This window comes from Littorina saxatilis, linkage group LG9 (genome assembly GCF_037325665.1).
Source record: "Littorina saxatilis isolate snail1 linkage group LG9, US_GU_Lsax_2.0, whole genome shotgun sequence".
NCBI classification, from domain to species: Eukaryota; Metazoa; Mollusca; class Gastropoda; order Littorinimorpha; family Littorinidae; genus Littorina; species Littorina saxatilis.
In genome coordinates this window covers 32,562,082-32,581,556 of record NC_090253.1, presented here as the reverse complement: position 1 = coordinate 32,581,556, position 19,475 = coordinate 32,562,082, and the positions used below count along the sequence as shown (strand labels likewise).

Sequence of the window (19,475 nt, the reverse complement as noted above, 5' to 3'; positions counted from 1 at the left end):
CAGCACTGCATCAGACTGACGATGATCATATTTCTTTCACTTTGTATAAATTTTAAGTTAAATTCAATGATTTCAAGGTGAATGCATCTGTCATTTGTGAGTTATAGCCAAGATAGTGAAAAATCAAGATTTTGTCTTTCTTTGTCTCGCTGTTGATGTAGATTTAAACTGTCAACAAGCAGGTGTGATTTCAAGATGCAGGCATACACGCCCACACCATAGCATACAAACACACACACACAGAGGTTTCAACTAATTTGATACACACACAGACACACCATAGCATATGAACAAGTTCACACACACACACACACAAACACCTTCAACTTATTTGACAGTTTATTCACCAAGACTATCAGCGATGCAGGCAACAGACATGAAACAAAATATGATATAAACGAATCAAGATAATAATATTAAGGAGCAGCACATTGACTCGTGTCACAGACTGCAGACTACAACACTTCGTGGGGCCCTGTGTGTGCTAATAAACTGTACAAAGCATACATATACATGTACAATAATTGTAAAAACAATGTTCAGTATTTTATTTCGTAAGTCGGCAGAGATCATACAGAGCTACGTTTGCTCGACTGTCTAAGGGAATATGTGGCTTAATAACACTTGTACCAAGCTTAACCCTTCTCTGAAACACTTGTTTCAAGAGAAGCATCAGATTCAGTGTTCTGTTCTGTATCAAGCAAGCAAATACCACTTGTATTTCTTTGTGCTTGAGGTTTGATCATCTGTGTTGAACTGTTCTTGTTACACACATAGAAACAGCATCTCAGTAAGGACTGAGTTCCACTGAAAACAGAGGTCAGTGAGAGAAACAGAGGCGGCCGGTGGAGCATATCAAAAGAGAAAACCAAGCGAAATAATTACAAAGAATATTCGAAAGCTGAATTTCTCTCTCTTGCTCCAAAATGTCTGGACTGGAAACTGAAAGTGAAACATATTCTGAGCAGAAGATGCACAAAAAAAGACTTAGCACAGAAAATCAGTGAACATAATATCAATATTGAGACAGATTTGATAACTAGTGGTGGCACAACGAATCACTTGAAGCTTGCCTCTCTCTTCAAGTCATCTGATCATTGCCTTGCGGTTTACATCTGCCTGGTAGTTTACACATGTCCCAGTAATCAAACTTCTCAGGTTAAAACTGGATTTCCTACAATGGAAAAGATCTTCACATTTCACACATGCTAAGGCTCAATATAATTCATCTGAAACATCAAACGTGAGATGTTAGAAGTCAAGCCATGCAACTGTAACCTCCAATTTATGGAATCCTGACAAGACTGCAGGCAATGAATGGAATTATTTTCGGTTCTCTTCAATGGTACGTCACACAACTGAGCCAACAATAGTGTTTTGTGTTCTGAGCACAACTTGTTTTTTGTAAACACAATTCACAACGATGACAGAAAGCACACGTGCTGAAACAGCAACATGTACTGTCCACATAATGTACAGTTCTAAACCACTACTACATGTAATGCCATTAGGAGTCTCACCACTTCAAGCTGTTACCGCGGACAAAGACAAAGCATGTTCCTACACCCAGGGTGAAATCTTTTCCTACTCAACCACCCCCCTCCCCTCCTACGTTGGGTCTGGTCTAAAAGTCACAATTCCCTCCCCTTGTCTTGGGCTCCTCGTTTGTCAGATCTCACCGAAAACTAACTGCTCTTTCTTTGCAAATTTTACTGAGAACGAATGTCAAAGCAAGACTTCAATTGTCAACATGTACGTACAACAAACAGCCAGCTGGACAAAATCCTCATTATCTAACGTTTTCTTACTTCAGACAGTGTCACTAAAAAAGACAACTGTAACCAACGCATTCATAAAACAAATATTGAACAATTTACTAGCTCGACATAAATCAAAACCCAGAACACATGCAGTGACAAACACAAAATATCACATGTCAAATTTTGACGAAGCATGGGTAAAGCAGTATACAATTTAGTCCTGCTCTCAGGTTAGCAAGCAAGTAAACAAATAAGTTCACATCAATTTTCTGAGGTCAAACTACCACACAATAACCCAGGCAGAAATCCAAGCTTCCAACTGAGAGAGGGAACATGAGTGGTGGAGAGCGACCGCACTCTCACTATTAATAGCACGCAGATGGAGAAAGCAACGCTCTCTGATCAAAGGGCAAAATATTATGGTGGGCTGATGCATCTTAGTTTCAATCATGGCAACACACGACAGGAAGTAATGCTGCTTTTCACATTGTGTTGTACAGACTTTCTGGAATGCTAACTCCAAGAGCTGCTCACACAAGCAGGCATCCTTGTTGTCTAAAACTCATGCAAAATGTAATCACCAAGTTGTAATCAGTTACACCTTTCCCTGTCATGCTGAGAATGAATGCGGAAAGCTAGTACAACCATGATGGGATAAGTACAAAACAGCTGACCCAATCACTCATCCTAACCTCCTGGGGCAAGGCTTCAAACCATGACAGGGAAAACCTCACTTGTAAAAACAGCTCTTGACCAAATCTGGGACACAAACACCAGGAAATGGGGGGGGAAATCGCTCAACTAAGTTGAAACAGCAACTTAAAGGACCGGGTCATTAAACTTTGTTGAACCAGAACAGGTCAATGTGGATATGGAAGTGGTAATGTCTGAATCCTCCTTGAAGAATTATTCCATTACTATAAGGCGACAGGAGGCAAACAGATGTTCGTGCAGGCAGTCAGCAGATTAAAGCAGAGTGAAATTCTTACGACACACAGCTGTGACATTATGGTATTGTTGTGTCCAACAAAACACACTGGCAAAGATGGCAGGCTAAAACAACCAGTCAGTGAGTACAGTAGGGACTATTTCTATGTACATCTTACATTAACAACAACAACACAAATCACCAATAATGTCTTAACCATGGACTTTGTATGTTCAGATTTAAAGACAAAAACGTAACTTACAAAAACAAATGTGTTTCTGTGTGTGTCTTTGACTTTCTAACAACTGACTCGGGACAAATGCGTAAATCACAAAACAGTCAAAGTATGTAGTGTTAATTCAGGAGTCCTGAATGAGAAAGATTGTTTATCATCAGGGCAAAAAAACAGAACTCGTTTGCATTTCTCTTGACCAAAAATTCAAACCAGCTCAAGTTTTTCTCAAAAACAAAAATACCAAAGAACTGACAATAGCTTGTGTTGGTAAGTGAGATAAACCCAAACTGTCAGCCTGGGTTTCTAAACTGAGTCATAATACACATTATCACTGGGTATGAGCCTCTCTGAGCAGAAGACACAAATAAATTAAACGGCATACATATTAAGAACAAAAAGCTACAGAACTATGGTGCAGGCAAACATTCAGTCAGACACAAGTTTAGGATAACGATGACTGGCGTACAATGTACAAATCTCTCTACAACTAGCAAATCTGAGAATATGAGGGGAAAGAAGATGTGTAGGAGAAAGACATGGAAAATAACACTGAATGAGAAAAATGTGTGTGAGTGTGTGGCGGTATGTGTGTGTGCGTGGGGGAAGTGTGTGTGTGTGTGTGTGTGTGTGTGTGTGTGTGTGTGTGTGTGAGTGTGTGTGTGTGTGTGTGTGTGTGTGTGTGTGTGTGTGTGTGTGTGTGCGCACCTAGTTGTACATGTGTTATAAAAATCACACAGAAATGTGATAGACCATATATCAAGTTTTCACAAGTGCAGGTGTCTTTGGTACTTCAAATAAAACCTGAATCTGGCGAAGCAGAAACAGTACCAAGAATCTATCTAGAGGGTAACAGTACAAACCATCAATAACAAAACCAAACACATTGAGTGAAGCCTCACGCTCAAACAGGTGAGAAGAGCAAAGCATGTACATTCACCACAACAAGGTTATCATCTTTTGATTGTGAATCAAGTGATGTGATCCCTGTCTGAATTCATTTCTTTTTGTCCTTTTTTGTTTCTTTTAAAACTTATGACAAAAATATGGTCTTTCCCTTGTTTTATGCATATGATGAGAATATCACAATTTCTCCTCAGCTCACAGTAACGACATAAAATTCCACAGAACTAAATGGCAAAGACTTAGCACACCTAAGATACAAGGAAGAACGGTTTCACAAAGAGCATGGTTCATAATGATCTTATGCACAGAAATGATGTTTCCCCTTCTGTTTGTTTTACCCATTATATAATTATACAATGTTTACCCTTGGCTACAAGTACAAAGATCCGTTCACTCCAAAGTGAATATTATGGAAAATACATGTGGTTATTCATATATGAAGTTCAAAAAGGAATACAGCAACATGTTTTGAGTAAGCAAAAATGTTAGTGTCTTCTACATAAAAACCAACAATCCCACACCTAAACTTGATGCAAAAACAGGTCTGTGTATCCATTGTTTGTTTTTTACATCAATGCACAGATAGTATCACTCCCTTCTCTTAATTTAGCAGTGACACGCCAGGTGAACTTGAAAATGGCTACCAACTTTTATATACATTAAGAATCCATGAAGACCTGAAAAAAGTCAACTCTTATCTGTGTCTGGGTTGTTAAAGGTCTGTGAACATACACATATGTATAAGAACAAAGAACTACAACTACCATAATGTAGACACTTGGTTATGATTTCACTTGTTACAAACATCAAAGTATAATATGGCAATCATCACATATATTTCTGAATCAGAAGGAAAAAAGACGGAGGGAGAAGAAAAGGAAAGATGTGCAGACAGGACAAACAAAAGACATACATGAAAAAGGACAACTAGCGTTTCACACACAAGACAGATCTGAGTTAAAAGAGGAAAACGAAATCCATCTAGAGTATACTCCTACAGTATACTGAACATCTCCAAGTTGTTCAAAAGTCTTTTCACAAATCTCCGCCACTCCACGGAGAAAAGAAGAGAGACTACAACCCCGGCCAGTTGATTCCAGTCTCTACCAATGGTTGCCCTCTGTCCGGCTGGCTCCTCCCAGCCTACACAGATAAATTGCCTCAGCCCGTCGCTACAAGGGGGGATCAACATGGTCTCCCCTTGCACAGCAAGGAGAGAGGGTTGTGGCCCTTGCACGGTGTCACTAGCGGTGGCTATGGTTAGCGACACTCCCATACTTTGACTGTCTGGTCCACGCTTCCCGTCACCACGTAGGGTGAGCTCTTGTGCATGTCTGCAACAACAAATGGTAAGATTCAAGTTTCTCATTTCAGGTACAACCCTTCATGTCATGTACCATTCATACTACGAATACAGTGGGAACCCCCCCCCAAATAAGACCTCCAAAAATCAGAAAATCAGTTCATAAAAAGGAGTCTTAACCGGAGGTAAATTTACAGACCGAACAGAAAATCTAAAAAAATGAACAGAAGCCCCTAATTGCAGTATAGTGAATGCATTACTTACCCAAAGAAGTAACAAAATGGTTGTGCGCCTGTAGAGTTTTGTGGTTGCGCTTGTTGGCTATATCCCAGATTCGCAAAGTCTTGTCGTCAGAAGCCGACAGGAGGTACTTGCCTCCTACATGGAACACAAGTCCTCGCACCCAGTTGTCGTGACCAATCTGCACACATCATTTTAACCTTCATTAGGATTGAGTGCATATGTTTGTTTGTTTTTAATTTAAACGCTGCTGGGTAGATCTGACTATGTAAAATGAAGACACATTGAAGATAAAGATAAAAAGAACACAAAGAAATGTTGGCAGTTTCTTGAATTTTTGTCCGCCTCTGAGATGTGGATAACAAAGTTAAAATCTCGTAAAGACAGGACTCATTAACACACAATTACCACTTGTCGTTGACACAGAGAAACAATGACAAATGTCACAGGATTTCATCTTTCCCATGTAACCAGCAAGCAAACAATTTTCCCTTTGAAGAACTGTCTTCAAGTTGTCTTGGAACTATTGCAAACGCTTTTAAATCCAAGCTCTTTTTACAAATGGGTCTACTTCTAAGCAAACTGCCAAGAAAACTAGGATTCTTTTTTGTCCATTTGCTAAAGGCACCAAGAACCGAAGGAAAGACAGTAAGAAGTGTGAGCACTGACCAGAGTGAAGAGACAGAGCCCTGTTCCCACGTCCCAGAACTTGATGGTCTTGTCACGGGATCCTGATGCCAGGAAAGGACCTGGGATCTTCACCTTTGACTGTGGAAGAGGGAACACATTTCAGTTCGAGCAACAGTATCGGGGAAAAAACACAGAAATATTAACATTTACCTGTTTGTAAGTTTCAACATATTCAAGTGAAATAAAGCTGCTTGAAGCTCAAGGGAAATAAAGCTCCTTGAAGCTCAAGTGAAAAAAACAACTATGTGAAGCTCAGGTCAGTCGGTCAAAGTATTATGGATAAACAATTTGATCCGACTCTAAAATGCAATCAACACCAAATTTTACCCACAATCTAATGCTTATTCTAAAATGTATACAAGTACAATAAATGCATAGAATCTTGTTTTCTTCTAGTTTTATAATAATCATACCAGTTCTTTTACTAGTCTTTGCGCTGTCTTCTTACTGTCACTGTTCTTTAGGGCTACTCATTCTCAAAGATAGTCTCCCTTACACACACACACACACACACACACACACACACACACACACACACACACACACACACACACACACACACACACACACACACACACACACACACTCCTTCCCCCATTCCACAAACCTGCCCCCACAAGAAGAACAACAGAGCATGAGGCAGGTTCAACTCACGTCCATGTTGGAGGCCTCAGTGATGGCGGGCGCGGCGGCCTCAGGGGCCCAGGCCAGACACTCCACCACATGCTCGTGTTCCCGCAGCTCCATCTTGCACTCCTTGGTCGACACCACCCACACACGCAACGTCTGCAACACCATCAAATAGTCAGGTGGAATACATTCTTAGGTTTCCCAAAGAGAAATGGACCATGTTTCACACAAGTTGATACTTTTCTAACTCTTGTGTAGGTCCCAAGGATGCCAATGTTTGCATTACCACAAGCATATTCAAAGAAACCTATTTTTTTCAACTACCAGTGCATAATCAATCATTGTACAGCCAATCAGTGTCTTAATTCACAGAGAGAGAGAGAGAGAGAGAGAGAGAGAGAGAGAGAGAGAGAGAGAGAGAGAGAGAGAGAGAGAGAGAGAGAGAGAGAGAGAGAGAGAGAGAGAGAGGGAGAGGGAGAGAGGGAGATGATGATGATGATGATGGAACTTTATTTTTCAAGGATAGAGGTTTAAGGCGACGCCTTTTCTTACAACCGGTCCTTACTTCTAATACAAATGTCTAATAAATGATAAACAAGTAAACCATAAATTCCACATAATACACATGTAATAAAGAGAGAGAGAGAGATGATGATGATGATGGAACTTTATTTTTCAAGGATAGAGGTTTAAGGCGACGCCTTTTCTTACAACCGGTCCTTACTTCTAATACAAATGTCTAATAAATGATAAACAAGTAAAGCAACATGACAAATAAACAAAGTAAACGAACGAATCAGCAAACAATCGACAACTTGTAAGCAAATAAGCAAATAAACATAAACAACAAAATGACAAAGTAAGCAACATACAAATCGAAAGCGAAACATTAAACATGTTAATTGAGGTTACACATGTAAAGTGATCGACGGTAAAATTCACACGATACCAACGTTTACACTAATGCTAATAATGATTATATGGTGTAAATGATGAAGATGTTGTTGTTGATGATGATGATGATGATGATGATGATGATGATGATCAAGTGATGATGATGATGATGATGATGATGATGTTGATGGAAAATCGCAACATAAATTCCACATAATACATATAATAAAGAACATATTTGTGTAATTCATAAAGCTTTGCCAATTGTTGACAGCTACTTGCACGTGTTAAAACTAGTATAGCCATCTAGGTAGACATAAAATGATTATGCAGAGCTTGTTTAAAACTCTTTAGTGAGGTTAATGATCTTATTACAGACGGAATGGAGTTCCACACCATAGCGCCAGAGAAGGCTTGACTAGTTTTGAACAAATCAATCCTGGGTATTGGTGGTAGAAAATTGATAGACCCGTACCTTTCGGTGACTCTGTGAAATAGGTCCTGAATATAGAAGGGCACTTCGCCATGATATACTTTATAAATTATACATCATTACAGTCTTATTAAACTGTAACTGTTTAACTAGCGGCAGGTAGTTTAGATTCTTTAACTTCAAATCAGCTGATAATTGTGGACCATTTAACATGATTTTAGCTGCCCGACGATGTAGAGAGTTTAACTTTTTCATGTGAATATCAGAGACGCCATCCCAAAGAGTTGATGCGTAATTAATATGGGATAAGATGTGGGCATGATAAAATAGTTTTAGTGTTGCGATATCAACGTATTGCTTTAACTTTGATAGCAGAAACAAATTCTTGGATACTTTTTGACAAATATAATGTACATGAGATTGCCAGATTCGCACAATAAGAGAGAGAGAGACATAGACAGACACATAAGGGTTTACCTGATCATTGGAGCAGCTGGCCAGTAGAGAGCCGTCCTGGTTGACTCTCACCATGCGCACCCACTCCCTGTGACCACTGTACGTCTTTACACAGTAGCTGAAACCAGTAACACATCATGTCAACAACACTGCTCTTCACCATCAGGGCAGTGAAGAGAGATATTGTCCTGTGAAAGTCAATCAATGATGTATATATCTTTTTATTTTACTTGGAAAACGTAGTTCCTTGCTATGCTTATAAATCGAATAAGGCATACCAAAACTAAGATCTAATTTACAAATCACTATCTAAATTTTGATACTGTCCATTTCTGAGCGGTTTTTTTGCACTCACCCTGTAGCTACTTCCCACATTTTGATGGTTTTGTCTCGAGACGACGAAACGATGAAATCTCCGTTGGGCATGAAAGTGATGCTGGATACATTGTGGTCATGACCTGAAAAACACATCACAAGAACTCAATCATCAAACTTCATTCGTTTCGAATTCCAAATAAACAGTTTTCTGATCAACATCACAGCCTTCTTCCAACCACCACTAAACAGAGGCTAGATATGGATCAATAAGGAACGACTCAGGCAACGGGCACACAACAAGTAGAAGACATTTTCAAAATCATCAGGACAGTTAACAATGGTCTGGTTGACCGTAAACAAATTTAGTGGCCTATTTTAACAACCAACCACCTCAACATAAAATCATTTTAAATGTGCATGAACCAAAGGCCGATTTCCAGCTCCAACCACCCTTAATACTTCAAAACAGATAATGCCAAGATATGGCCAAGCATTGATCAGTAAGTGAAAGGTAGCAGGCAGACTCACCATACATGGTTTTGAGGCACTCAAAGCCCTGGAAGTCCCACAACTTGAGCGTCATGTCGGCCGAACAGGAGGCTGCAAGCACAGCAACACTCTTTTACAACCCACACTTATACCATGGCAAACTACAAAGAGATCTCAAAGCATTTTTATCAAAGATTTAAGGTATGGAAGACTGAAACATTTGAAATATGACAACTGACTTGTGGGTAACACTACACCTGCAACAACTGTCCAACAATCGATGAGTTTAACTTGGCAAATCTAGCTGAAAAGAACTGTGTGCTCCCAGACTCATTTTGTTATCAGTACTAAATGTGGAAAATAAGAGATATAGCCTTCTCACCCAGTAATTTGCCAGTGTTGTCAAAGGCAATATCCTGCACGGAATCTGTGTGCCCCTTCAGTGTCCTCTCGTAGTCACCAGTTTCATAGTCCCACACCTTCAAACAACAAGAGACTTGAGGCATTTCAACTAGAATTTCGTGATCAGACAAGAGCAATGGAACTCAGAATTAGGGACAACAAAAACACTTTATTTTTTTTCAACAACAAAAAGCAACAACAAAAAACCCATTGAATGAAAAAAAAGTCCCGTAGACAGCAACTGCTGAACAACCCACAAACCTAGTCTACAAATACATGTACAATCATCTTCCACACACGTGGGAACACAGAAGAAGAAGAAGAAGAAGAAGAAGAAGAATCTTCAACATAAGTATGCAGCCTTTCAATACAATATAAAGACTAATTATAGACAGTTTTAAGATAAGAGTGTATCCTATTAAAAAAACCTGTTCACAGAAAAGAAGATATAACAAGATATAAAATAAATCCTGCACAAAAATTATAGCCTCCTACACCTATAAGCTTGAGAGCTCAACAAAAAATGAAAGAAACATTTGACCCCTGTATACCCCTATCCCAATAATCACTCATCTCCTTTAATCTCCCACCGTGAAAAAGAAGGATTTTACATATCAAGTTAAAGCTAAACCATATTACCACACAATACTTTGACTGCTTGTCCAGACCAGGACTAATGTGCACAAGAAAGTTACTAACCGAGTGTTGAATTCACAAACAAACCTCAATTTCAACCAATCCCACCCCACGGCCGGCTTCCTCCTAGTTGGCAACTTTCTCGTGCAAATCACTCATCAGCCCAGGTGACCATTTTCTATTAATTTATTCTTTTCGTCTTACAAAAACATATAATCTGATGTGAGCAGTAACCCACCTTGATGGTAGCGTCTTCGCTGGCCGAGACCATGAGGGCGAAGACGGGGTGTATGACCACCTTGGTGATGGGGCTGCGATGGCCGCTCAGCGTGTAGCGCTCGGGAGGACGGGGGATCCATTCGGAAGGGGAGCGGCGGTCGCGGGTGGGTGCCCCTGAGTTGACCTCTTTTTCCGCCTCCGCCAGTTTGGCCTCCAGGTCCATCACCTGTGGAAATGACCACAAGACCAGATAGGTCACTCTCAGGTGTGTCGGTGGAAATGACGACAAGCCTAGATAGGTCACTCTCAGGTGTGTCAGTGGAAATGACCACAAGACTAGATAGGTCACTCTCAGGTGTGTCAGTGGAAATGACCACAAGACTAGATAGGTCACTCTCAGGTGTGTCAGTGGAAATGACCACAAGACTAGATAAGTCACTCTCAGGTGTGTCAGTGGAAATAACCACAAGACTAGATAAGTCACTCTCAGGTGTGTCAGTGGAAATAACCACAAGACTAGATAAGTCACTCTCAGGTGTGTCAGTGGAAATAACCACAAGACTAGATAAGTCACTCTCAGGTGTGTCAGTGGAAATAACCACAAGACTAGATAAGTCACTCTCAGGTGTGTCAGTAGAAATGACCACAAGACTAGATAGGTCACTCTCAGGTGTGTCAGTGGAAATGACCACAAGACTAGATAGGTCACTCTCAGGTGTGTCAGTGGAAATGATCACAAGACTAGATAGGTCACTCTCAGGTGTGTCAGTGGAAATGACCACAAGACTAGATAGGTCACTCTCAGGTGTGTCAGTAGACACAGGTCACTCTCAGGTGTGTCACTGTTAGTACATACGTCACTCTCAGATGTGTCAGTAGATCGGTCAAGTCAAAATATCATACCCTATCCTCAGCGTATTACCAACAACTGTACCAATAAAAGCCAAGTGGTATTAGAGGTCGTTAAACCCAAATAAGCAAGTCATGTCTCTGGTAGAAAAATAAGAATGTTCAATTAATGTTATGGTGCAAAAGACAACAAATTTGTTCCCCCTCTTGTAGCTTCTAATCAGAAAGTGAATAGATGGCACTCACCCTTTTTTGAAGTCGAATGACAGACGTCCATTTCTTTTCAAGTAAGCCACTGTACTTCTTTTCCATTTCACCAGACTGCAAATAAAAAAGCAGCTGAGTTTAAGCTAAAGTTTTAAACACAAAGACATATGCACTCAAATTTTGGAATAAATCACAAAAAGAAAGAAGCTGAGCAAACGTTTTCAACAGGTAAACATTTAAAGTGCAAACACAGCGCGCTAAGCAAATTGAGCAAAGTCATGAACAAGGGATTTCAAATGATACAATTTGCTTCCTATTCTGCAACTCTTTTCTTTGAAGCAGATCATTCTTCTTCTTCTTCTCGTTGGCTTAAGAAGCAGAGCATTTAAAACTCTATCACACACACATACACGCACACACACAGGCATGCACACACACACACACACCTCCTTTCCTTTCAGCCTTTCCCTTATTGAAAGCACAACATACAAAACATTGATCAACATTTCTGCCTGTATTAATTTCATTGGCAGCAGTAAACTATAAAAGGAGAGCACAAACACACAACCTTCAGACACTGATTAACATAAATAAATCACAACAATAGCACATACAAACAAGTAGCGTGAAGAGATATAAAAACATTTAGTCAGTCGGTATCAAACTAAAAGATCAACACGACAAACCAGTCATCGCCGAGACTACATTTAGATAGTCTCGGCTGACCATACCCGAAGACCGAGACGGGTCACGGTCGTCTCCGCGAAGCATGCGACCGTAGTACTTACTGAACCTATTTCCTTTCATTCTGAGCACATTTTTAGAGTAAACATGATATATCTATATATTGTTGAATTCAGGAGAAGATGCAATCATTTTCTAATCTGCTTCTGAAAGTTCGATTTTAATGACAACTTTAATGAACCAACTAATTAACTAATTGTTAAGCTTCCGAGCTGAAATGCAATCCCATCTTTGTTGAAGATTGCTTGACCAAAATTTCAATCAATTTAGTTGAAAAATGAAGGTGTGACCCGGTGCTGCCTCAACTTTCACAAAAAGCCACATATGACATCATAAAAGGCATCTATTAAAAAAATGGAAAAAAACCTCTGGGGATATCTTACCCAGGAACTCTCATGTGAAGTTTCATGATGATCGGTGCAATAATTTTCTCGGAATCACTTTATACACACACACACATACATACATACATACACAGGGGTCGACACTAACTAACACTGGCCCCAGAGATGGAAATTGCTGGGGCGGAAAACAAAAATCTGGGGTCCACTCTCAGTATTCACGTGCGGCAATGCATTGTCTGTTTTTCTTCATCGTACTGAAGCCACGGAAATTCTTTCAACCATTTGACATTGAAATTACGACAGCGCTTCGCGCTTTTGGCTGCATCGGTTTCCTTTTTTCGTTTCTCTCCACCCTGTTCTTCATCTTCATTTCCATGTCTTTTTACACCAGGGATGTGTCGCCACATTTTGCGTTTGGCATTTGAAGGCGATACTTATCTCTCACGCTAAAGAGCGCAATCTGGGAGTTATTTCCCTTGTGGCATTGTCCTTCGACGATTTTAATGTTTGTATTTTTCTTGACTGCGGCATTGATCGTAACGCAAATTTCAGTGGCGACTTTGACTGGCGATTTTTAGTGATTGGCTCTGGCATTAGAATTTTCGGTTTGTCATTGTTGGAATTTATCCTGGGGCGGAGTGGGCCCCAAGCTTCGGCAATGTTTGGGGCGGAACACAAAACTCTGGGGCGTTCCGCCCCCCGCCCCCACTAGTGTCGAACCCTGATACACCACCACCCTCGTCTTGATTCCCTGTCTATGTTAAAACATGTTTTGACTAAATGTAAAAAGGGACCCAAACCAGACGCCCAGTGATCAACAGACAGACCGGTGAGAACAATGTACATGAAGACAAACTGACCAGAGAGGCTTCCTTCTGGAAGTGCTCCTGAGCTGTGTGGAAGCCATTGGCGCCCAGGTAGTCTGAGATGGCCTTGTTTCTGAAAGCATACACATCACCCACAGTTAGAATGGTAACAACCCCCACAGTTAGAATGGTAACGTCACCCACAGTTAGAATGGTAACAACTTCACCCACAGTTAGAATGGTAACAACTTTACCCACAGTTAGAATGGTAACAACTTCACCCACAGTTAGAATGGTAACAACTTCACCCACAGTTAGAATGGTAACAACTTTACCCACAGTTAGAATGGTAACAACTTCACTGTCACAGTGTTAACAGCACACGCCACTCCACTGCCGCTTCTATGCTACAAAGCAACAACGAAAGTCCAGCCCACAAATTACAATGGTGAAGTTCAAAGCTAATTTTATTATTAAGATTATACTGTATATAACTGTTGAATGCACGCCATGCTGTTCAGAATGAAAAATAAAACAACAGTAAGCTGAAGATCAAAGAGCTTCAACTTCAAGGAAAACAACTAAATAAAATTTAAAAAATTGAACAATTTGCACCATGAATCCTATGACAATGCATCGTACAGACTTCCCATGTAAGGCCAAAAAGAAAAAATATGTCTGTTTCCGGTAACATCGCCGAAAAAAATAGGGTCAATCGGTCGTTTTTTTAAATTTTTTTTAATTTGTTTAACATTTTTTTAAACATTTTTTTAACGTTTTGTTAACGTCTTTTTACATGTTTTTTGTTTTTTTAAACGCTTCCTTAGTTTACTTACAATTATTTAGCACATGTTTTTGACCTAGATATATTGAAACTAAATAAAGTATACTTGACTTCATATTTGTTTTTTGTTTTTTCTGTGTGGATGTCAGACTGAGCGAGTGTGTGTGTGTGTGTGTGTGTGTGTGTGTGTGTGTGTGTGTGTGTGTGTGTGTGTGTGTGTGTGTGTGTGTGTGTGAGAGAGAGAGAGAGAGAGAGAGAGAGAGAGAGAGAGAGAGAGAGAGAGAGAGAGAGAGTCAAAATATTCCAGTTTGAAATTAAAACTAAAATGTATTGTTTTCCAAACGTTCTCTGGGTGAAGGCTTGCTTGCCATTGTCGTCCAGTTGAACTTCAATTAAACTGATGCTCTGCTCATTGGTTTGAAAACATAGTCTAATGTTTTGATGTTGAAGGAGCTTACGAGGTCGCTGACCATCAAAAAACGGTGAGATTGGCAGAAAATGTTGCTATGACTTTCTTGTCACATTTTCCTAGAATAACTGCAAGAGGAAATCTTGCCACAGACCCTTCAGAGGGATTCCCGACGTCATTGGCCGCCATGTTTTTTTTGCGTGACGACGGAAACGGGAGGTAAGTCTCTTCGATTGTGAAGTCTCATCGACCGATTACCTCCCGTTTTTTGGCTCACGTAAGTGTAGCCTATGCGATCGTAACTTTGTCTGTCTGTGCGTGCGTGTGTGCGTGTGTGTGTATGTCTGTGGTAGAAACTTTAACATTTCCGAGTCTGTGTGAGTGGTTATCCAAGACTATAGATAAAGCTCGCATAAGATTACGTCACGGTCAAAAGTGTTTGACGTCAATTAATGCATCATGACGGCATGCCTCCCTGTAGTCTTTCTCTCTCGCGTGGTGTGTGTGGTCTCGGTCATTGTTATTTTGAGCGGGCCGAGACTATTTGGCAGTCGTGTCCCTGTAAGTAGGCAACATGCAGACACAGTCACAGACAGATCTAGATCTAGTGTCTCTCTTTCTTGCACAGTCGTCACCTAAGCTTACTGTGTGTGTGGGTGTGTATGTGTGACGGAGTGATTGAGTTTGTGTTACTGTTTGTCTATTTCTTACGTGAGCCTTGAAGGCTTCGCCTCTTGTTTTTGTTGTTTTTTTTGTTTTTTGTGTGCGAAAAGCAAAAAAAAACTTTAGGGTCGGCGCTTAAAAATAGGGTCGGTCGGGTTACCGTTTTTTTTCTTTTTGGCCTAAGCAAGCAGAGCCATGAATCACACACACCCATTCAATAGGCCACCCCCAGTGCTGTGGCGTACGATATCATGATTCTATCAATATTTCATGCTTCATTGCTTCACTCATCCACCTACTCCAGCAAGAAATATGTGTAAAATTAATATGCATGGAGATTACTATACCAGACAATAATCACACACATGTTGCAGGTGTAATCACCGCCTACAGTACACATGACAACATGTGGGTATTTGGCCTCAAAAGCTGAGAAAACTTATGTGGAAACAAACCTGTACAGTTTACAAGCGCATAAAACTTAATGTGTGTGTGTGTGTTTGTGTAGGTGTGTGTGTGTGTGTGTTCATCTTTACCCGCAATAATACATACGTCTTTAATAGCAGATACTGTTTCAAATGCTTCTTTGTTTTTAACCATGTATATATTACATACAGAATAAACAAGCAACAGCTAAAGTGTATGCATACTGAGGGAAGGCAAAATCCTCCTTCAAAGTACATAAAGGTACATTCCCATAAAACCAATCCATCACTGACAATATAACACCCCAACAGATACAAAAGTAATCAAAGTAACAAGAGAAGACCCTATCATTCATATCCTGACAACAACTGTATTCATCATCATGAACCAGTTCACCTTCACAAACTCGACACTCCCACATGTTCTGGCAACACACTTCATTTCTGCTGGAACACATTTTTTCACCCTCATCCGGCTTTACTCCACGAGGAGGAGCACCCCCCCCCCCCCACCCAACAAACACACACACCCCAACAACCCCCCCCCCCCTCCCCCCAACACCCTTCAATCCCACACCTCCAGGGATCCTGCTGGAATCAATTTCCAATATATTCATCCACAGCACTCACTATGATTTCTCCTTGCAAAGGGACAATATCGCACCAAGCTTTCAAAGCCAAATTATTCGGCCAGTGGTGCTCTGCAGGTCTTTTTGTCAAATTCAAAAGATCCTTGCTACAAAGGAATACCAACAACACACACTGACTAAAAGCAAGGACAACAGAGAGAGAGAGAGAGAGGGAGACAGGGAGAAAGAGCGCATGCGCATAATTATGTGTGTTTTGTTGTATGCATGCGTGTGTGTGTGTGTGTGTGTGTGTGTGTGTGTGTGTGTGTGTGTGCATTTGAGTGTATGCGTGTGTGTGTGTTTTACACGACTAGCAAAAACAGATAATAACCATTTATTAATTAATGACCTATATGTGCTGATGACCAATTTAATTTCCTTTGTTGGATCAATAAAATGTTATGAGTTATGAGTTATGACGTTTAAAATACAGAACAAGAATAACTACATATTTGACGTGCCTGTGGTGACGCAAGCATAGATGTACTTAGCATAACATTATGTGAGAAATAGTGGGCAGACAGGATGCGCCTTCCTAGGAGTCCCGTCAGACCTGTAGCACGACAGTCGGATTCACGTTGTATCTTCACATCATTTCCATTTCCATCTTAATGCCACAGTTCATAAACAATGAATTATGCAGCGGACGTAGCAAACTGAGAGGGAGCTTACAAAACGAGTTGCATGGACAGTAATAGATCAGCAGCCAGAAATAAAATGTCTACACTGGAGGCTAAGCCCCGAGGTTTTTCAGACAAAACTACAACTTTGTATTTTGTAAAATATTACTAAATTAGAAATCAACATCCCATTATGATTATCGGGTTTCTCAAAGACATTTAGTAAGTGACAGTCAACCTAGACTACCAACAGTACAACTACAAGCCTTTATTTGACAACATGATTGGAGAAAATAGAAAACGGTAGACTTGAACTAACGGAACAAAATAATTGACAGTGCTTCGTTGTTGACGGCGGGCGAACCTTCGGCGCATAAGTAATGATAATAATTGAGTTCGACTAGCCAGGCAAAACAGGCGCAGGTAGAAGACGGGGCTATAATGGCAGGGAGCTCCTCAATGTCACACATTCTTCTCCCTCCCCGTTTCTTAGTGACACCCAAGGGACACTCTGCGGCTGCCCGGAGATAGCCACAATTAGTGAAAGGTCATTCGTCTTCAGCCTTTCGTTGTTTTTCTACTTCCTACCTCAGTCCCGTCACTTTGTTTTCCCTTCTTCTTTCTTCAGCCCCCCCCCCCCCCCCCCCATCTTGGTCTTTCGGGGACCTACGTGTTAGACAAAATTATATATACAATTTCCTTCTTCAATCACTTTGATCTCTGTTGACAGGAAAAGAATTACTCTTGAGGCTCAACAGCACGCAAACAAGGACTAATCCGATATCGGACCATCACCATGACGGTGTTCAAAGTAATTTAAACACACACACACACACTGTATTTCTATGAATGTAGCAACTGCCCCCAAAACCCATCCCGTGCGTGCCCACTGGGAGTATTATGACCATGTCACAGCGATATCCTGTGGGGCACAGAGAAACTTATAACTTCAATTCTTTCAAGTGTTGATAATCCGAGTCTAGTTTATCAGCAGGAGACCTTTCTACATCCCCGTCGCCCCCATTACCTCTTCACATACCAACTTCTTGCCCTTTCATAAATCGGAAGCTTTAAACTGTCACCTTTATTCTACTGGGACCCTGTCAAGTCTGCACATAAAAGTAAATTCCTTTCACGCAACGCTGGGGGGTTAGACGTAGGACGGCGTGTCACGACTGAAGTGAGGTGTACCTTGAAAAAAGGAGTTCAGCTACTTTTCTGAATTTACGGAATGGCTGTGGAAACAATGGCGGGAGAAAAATGAAGTGTTCAGGGTACCAAATGGATCAATTCTCCGCTGCCTTGTACTTGATTTATTCATTCAAAAATCAATTGATCTATTTACTCATTTATTTAATTATTCATGCATCCAGTCAAACCTCTCTCGCCTTACCCCGTAACTAAGCCTAAAAGTGTAACTAAGACTAACAGCTGCTTTTCCTTTTTGTGTTCAAAGGTTCCTCTCAAATCTCCACTTCATTCACAAAGAGACCATCAGAAACAAGAGCCCGGAAATAATAAGGTGTCAGAGCACATCTGGAAGGAGAGGGGCGGAGCTGCTAAAAACTCCCCGTTTGCACCTGTGCTGCCGCGAGTTCGCATACTGGCCGTTGCATCAAACAGACACAGATTCCTCTGCTCAGACTCAACTCTCGTCTATCTCAATTTCTCTCTACCATGTCTGACATCATTATTTGCGCGAACTAGTGACACTCCCCCTTCTCTCTCTCTCACACGTGAACAGTTCACAGATCAACTATACCAGCTGCATAATATCTACAAGAAAATTGGTTGATTAAAATCAACATGGCCGAAGCAATGTTTTCATAAAAGAAGCGGTATTGTACGGGCACATGTTGTATTTTGGTTACATGTGTTCCCGAGTATTTGAAAATACGTAGGCATAAAAACATGCAAAGAAGAGTGATAAATCCCTGTTGTGAATATAGTCAAGTGGATAAATTGATTAGCATTACTTATGTATCACACTAGTTTTACTGCTACAGCAGTCCCTCTCATGAACGGACACCCAAGGGCCAGTGCAAACCTGTCCGTACATTGCAGGTGGCCGGTCACGGGAGAGGTCCCCCCCCCCACCCACCCTATCACACACACTCAGACACACTGACGGACTGAGTGAGTCTTTGCTACTGGTGAACGAGCTCTACTTGTACTAAAACAATAAGGTCAAACTACTACAACTTACAAATGAAAGGAAAAAAAACCTGTCCTGTAAAAATGACGTTAAATCAACGGTGTCAGAAAAAGAGAGATAAAAGAAATCCTCAAATTCCTGAGGGTACAGGCACCCCATGAAAGCAGCCACGAACATACTCACAGAGGCCACACATGCTTGTGCAGATACTTTGCCAAAGTATGATTTGAAACCCTGCATGTCGTAATTTCTTTTTTTCTGGCTTTATTGAATGCTTCAGGCAGTGACTTTTCCCTGTCCAGTT

The 19,475-nt window shown here is 40.8% G+C and overlaps 1 protein-coding gene across 1 annotated transcript in view; it reads right to left on the bottom strand.

The window, feature by feature from the left end:
- Positions 1-325: 325 nt before the first annotated feature.
- Positions 326-19,475, bottom strand: part of LOC138977058 (lissencephaly-1 homolog) — a 34,266-nt gene continuing 15,116 nt past the window's right edge. Inside the window, exons 3-13 of the mRNA XM_070349970.1 lie at positions 13,541-13,619; positions 11,632-11,706; positions 10,556-10,762; positions 9,662-9,758; positions 9,319-9,390; positions 8,828-8,930; positions 8,494-8,590; positions 6,714-6,845; positions 6,039-6,137; positions 5,394-5,550; positions 326-5,160 (exon numbers count right to left, since the gene is read on the bottom strand). Coding sequence (XP_070206071.1) covers positions 5,087-5,160; positions 5,394-5,550; positions 6,039-6,137; positions 6,714-6,845; positions 8,494-8,590; positions 8,828-8,930; positions 9,319-9,390; positions 9,662-9,758; positions 10,556-10,762; positions 11,632-11,706; positions 13,541-13,619 — 1,192 coding nt within the window. The 3' untranslated portion in view covers positions 326-5,086. The remainder of the gene's footprint in view (positions 5,161-5,393; positions 5,551-6,038; positions 6,138-6,713; positions 6,846-8,493; positions 8,591-8,827; positions 8,931-9,318; positions 9,391-9,661; positions 9,759-10,555; positions 10,763-11,631; positions 11,707-13,540; positions 13,620-19,475) is intronic.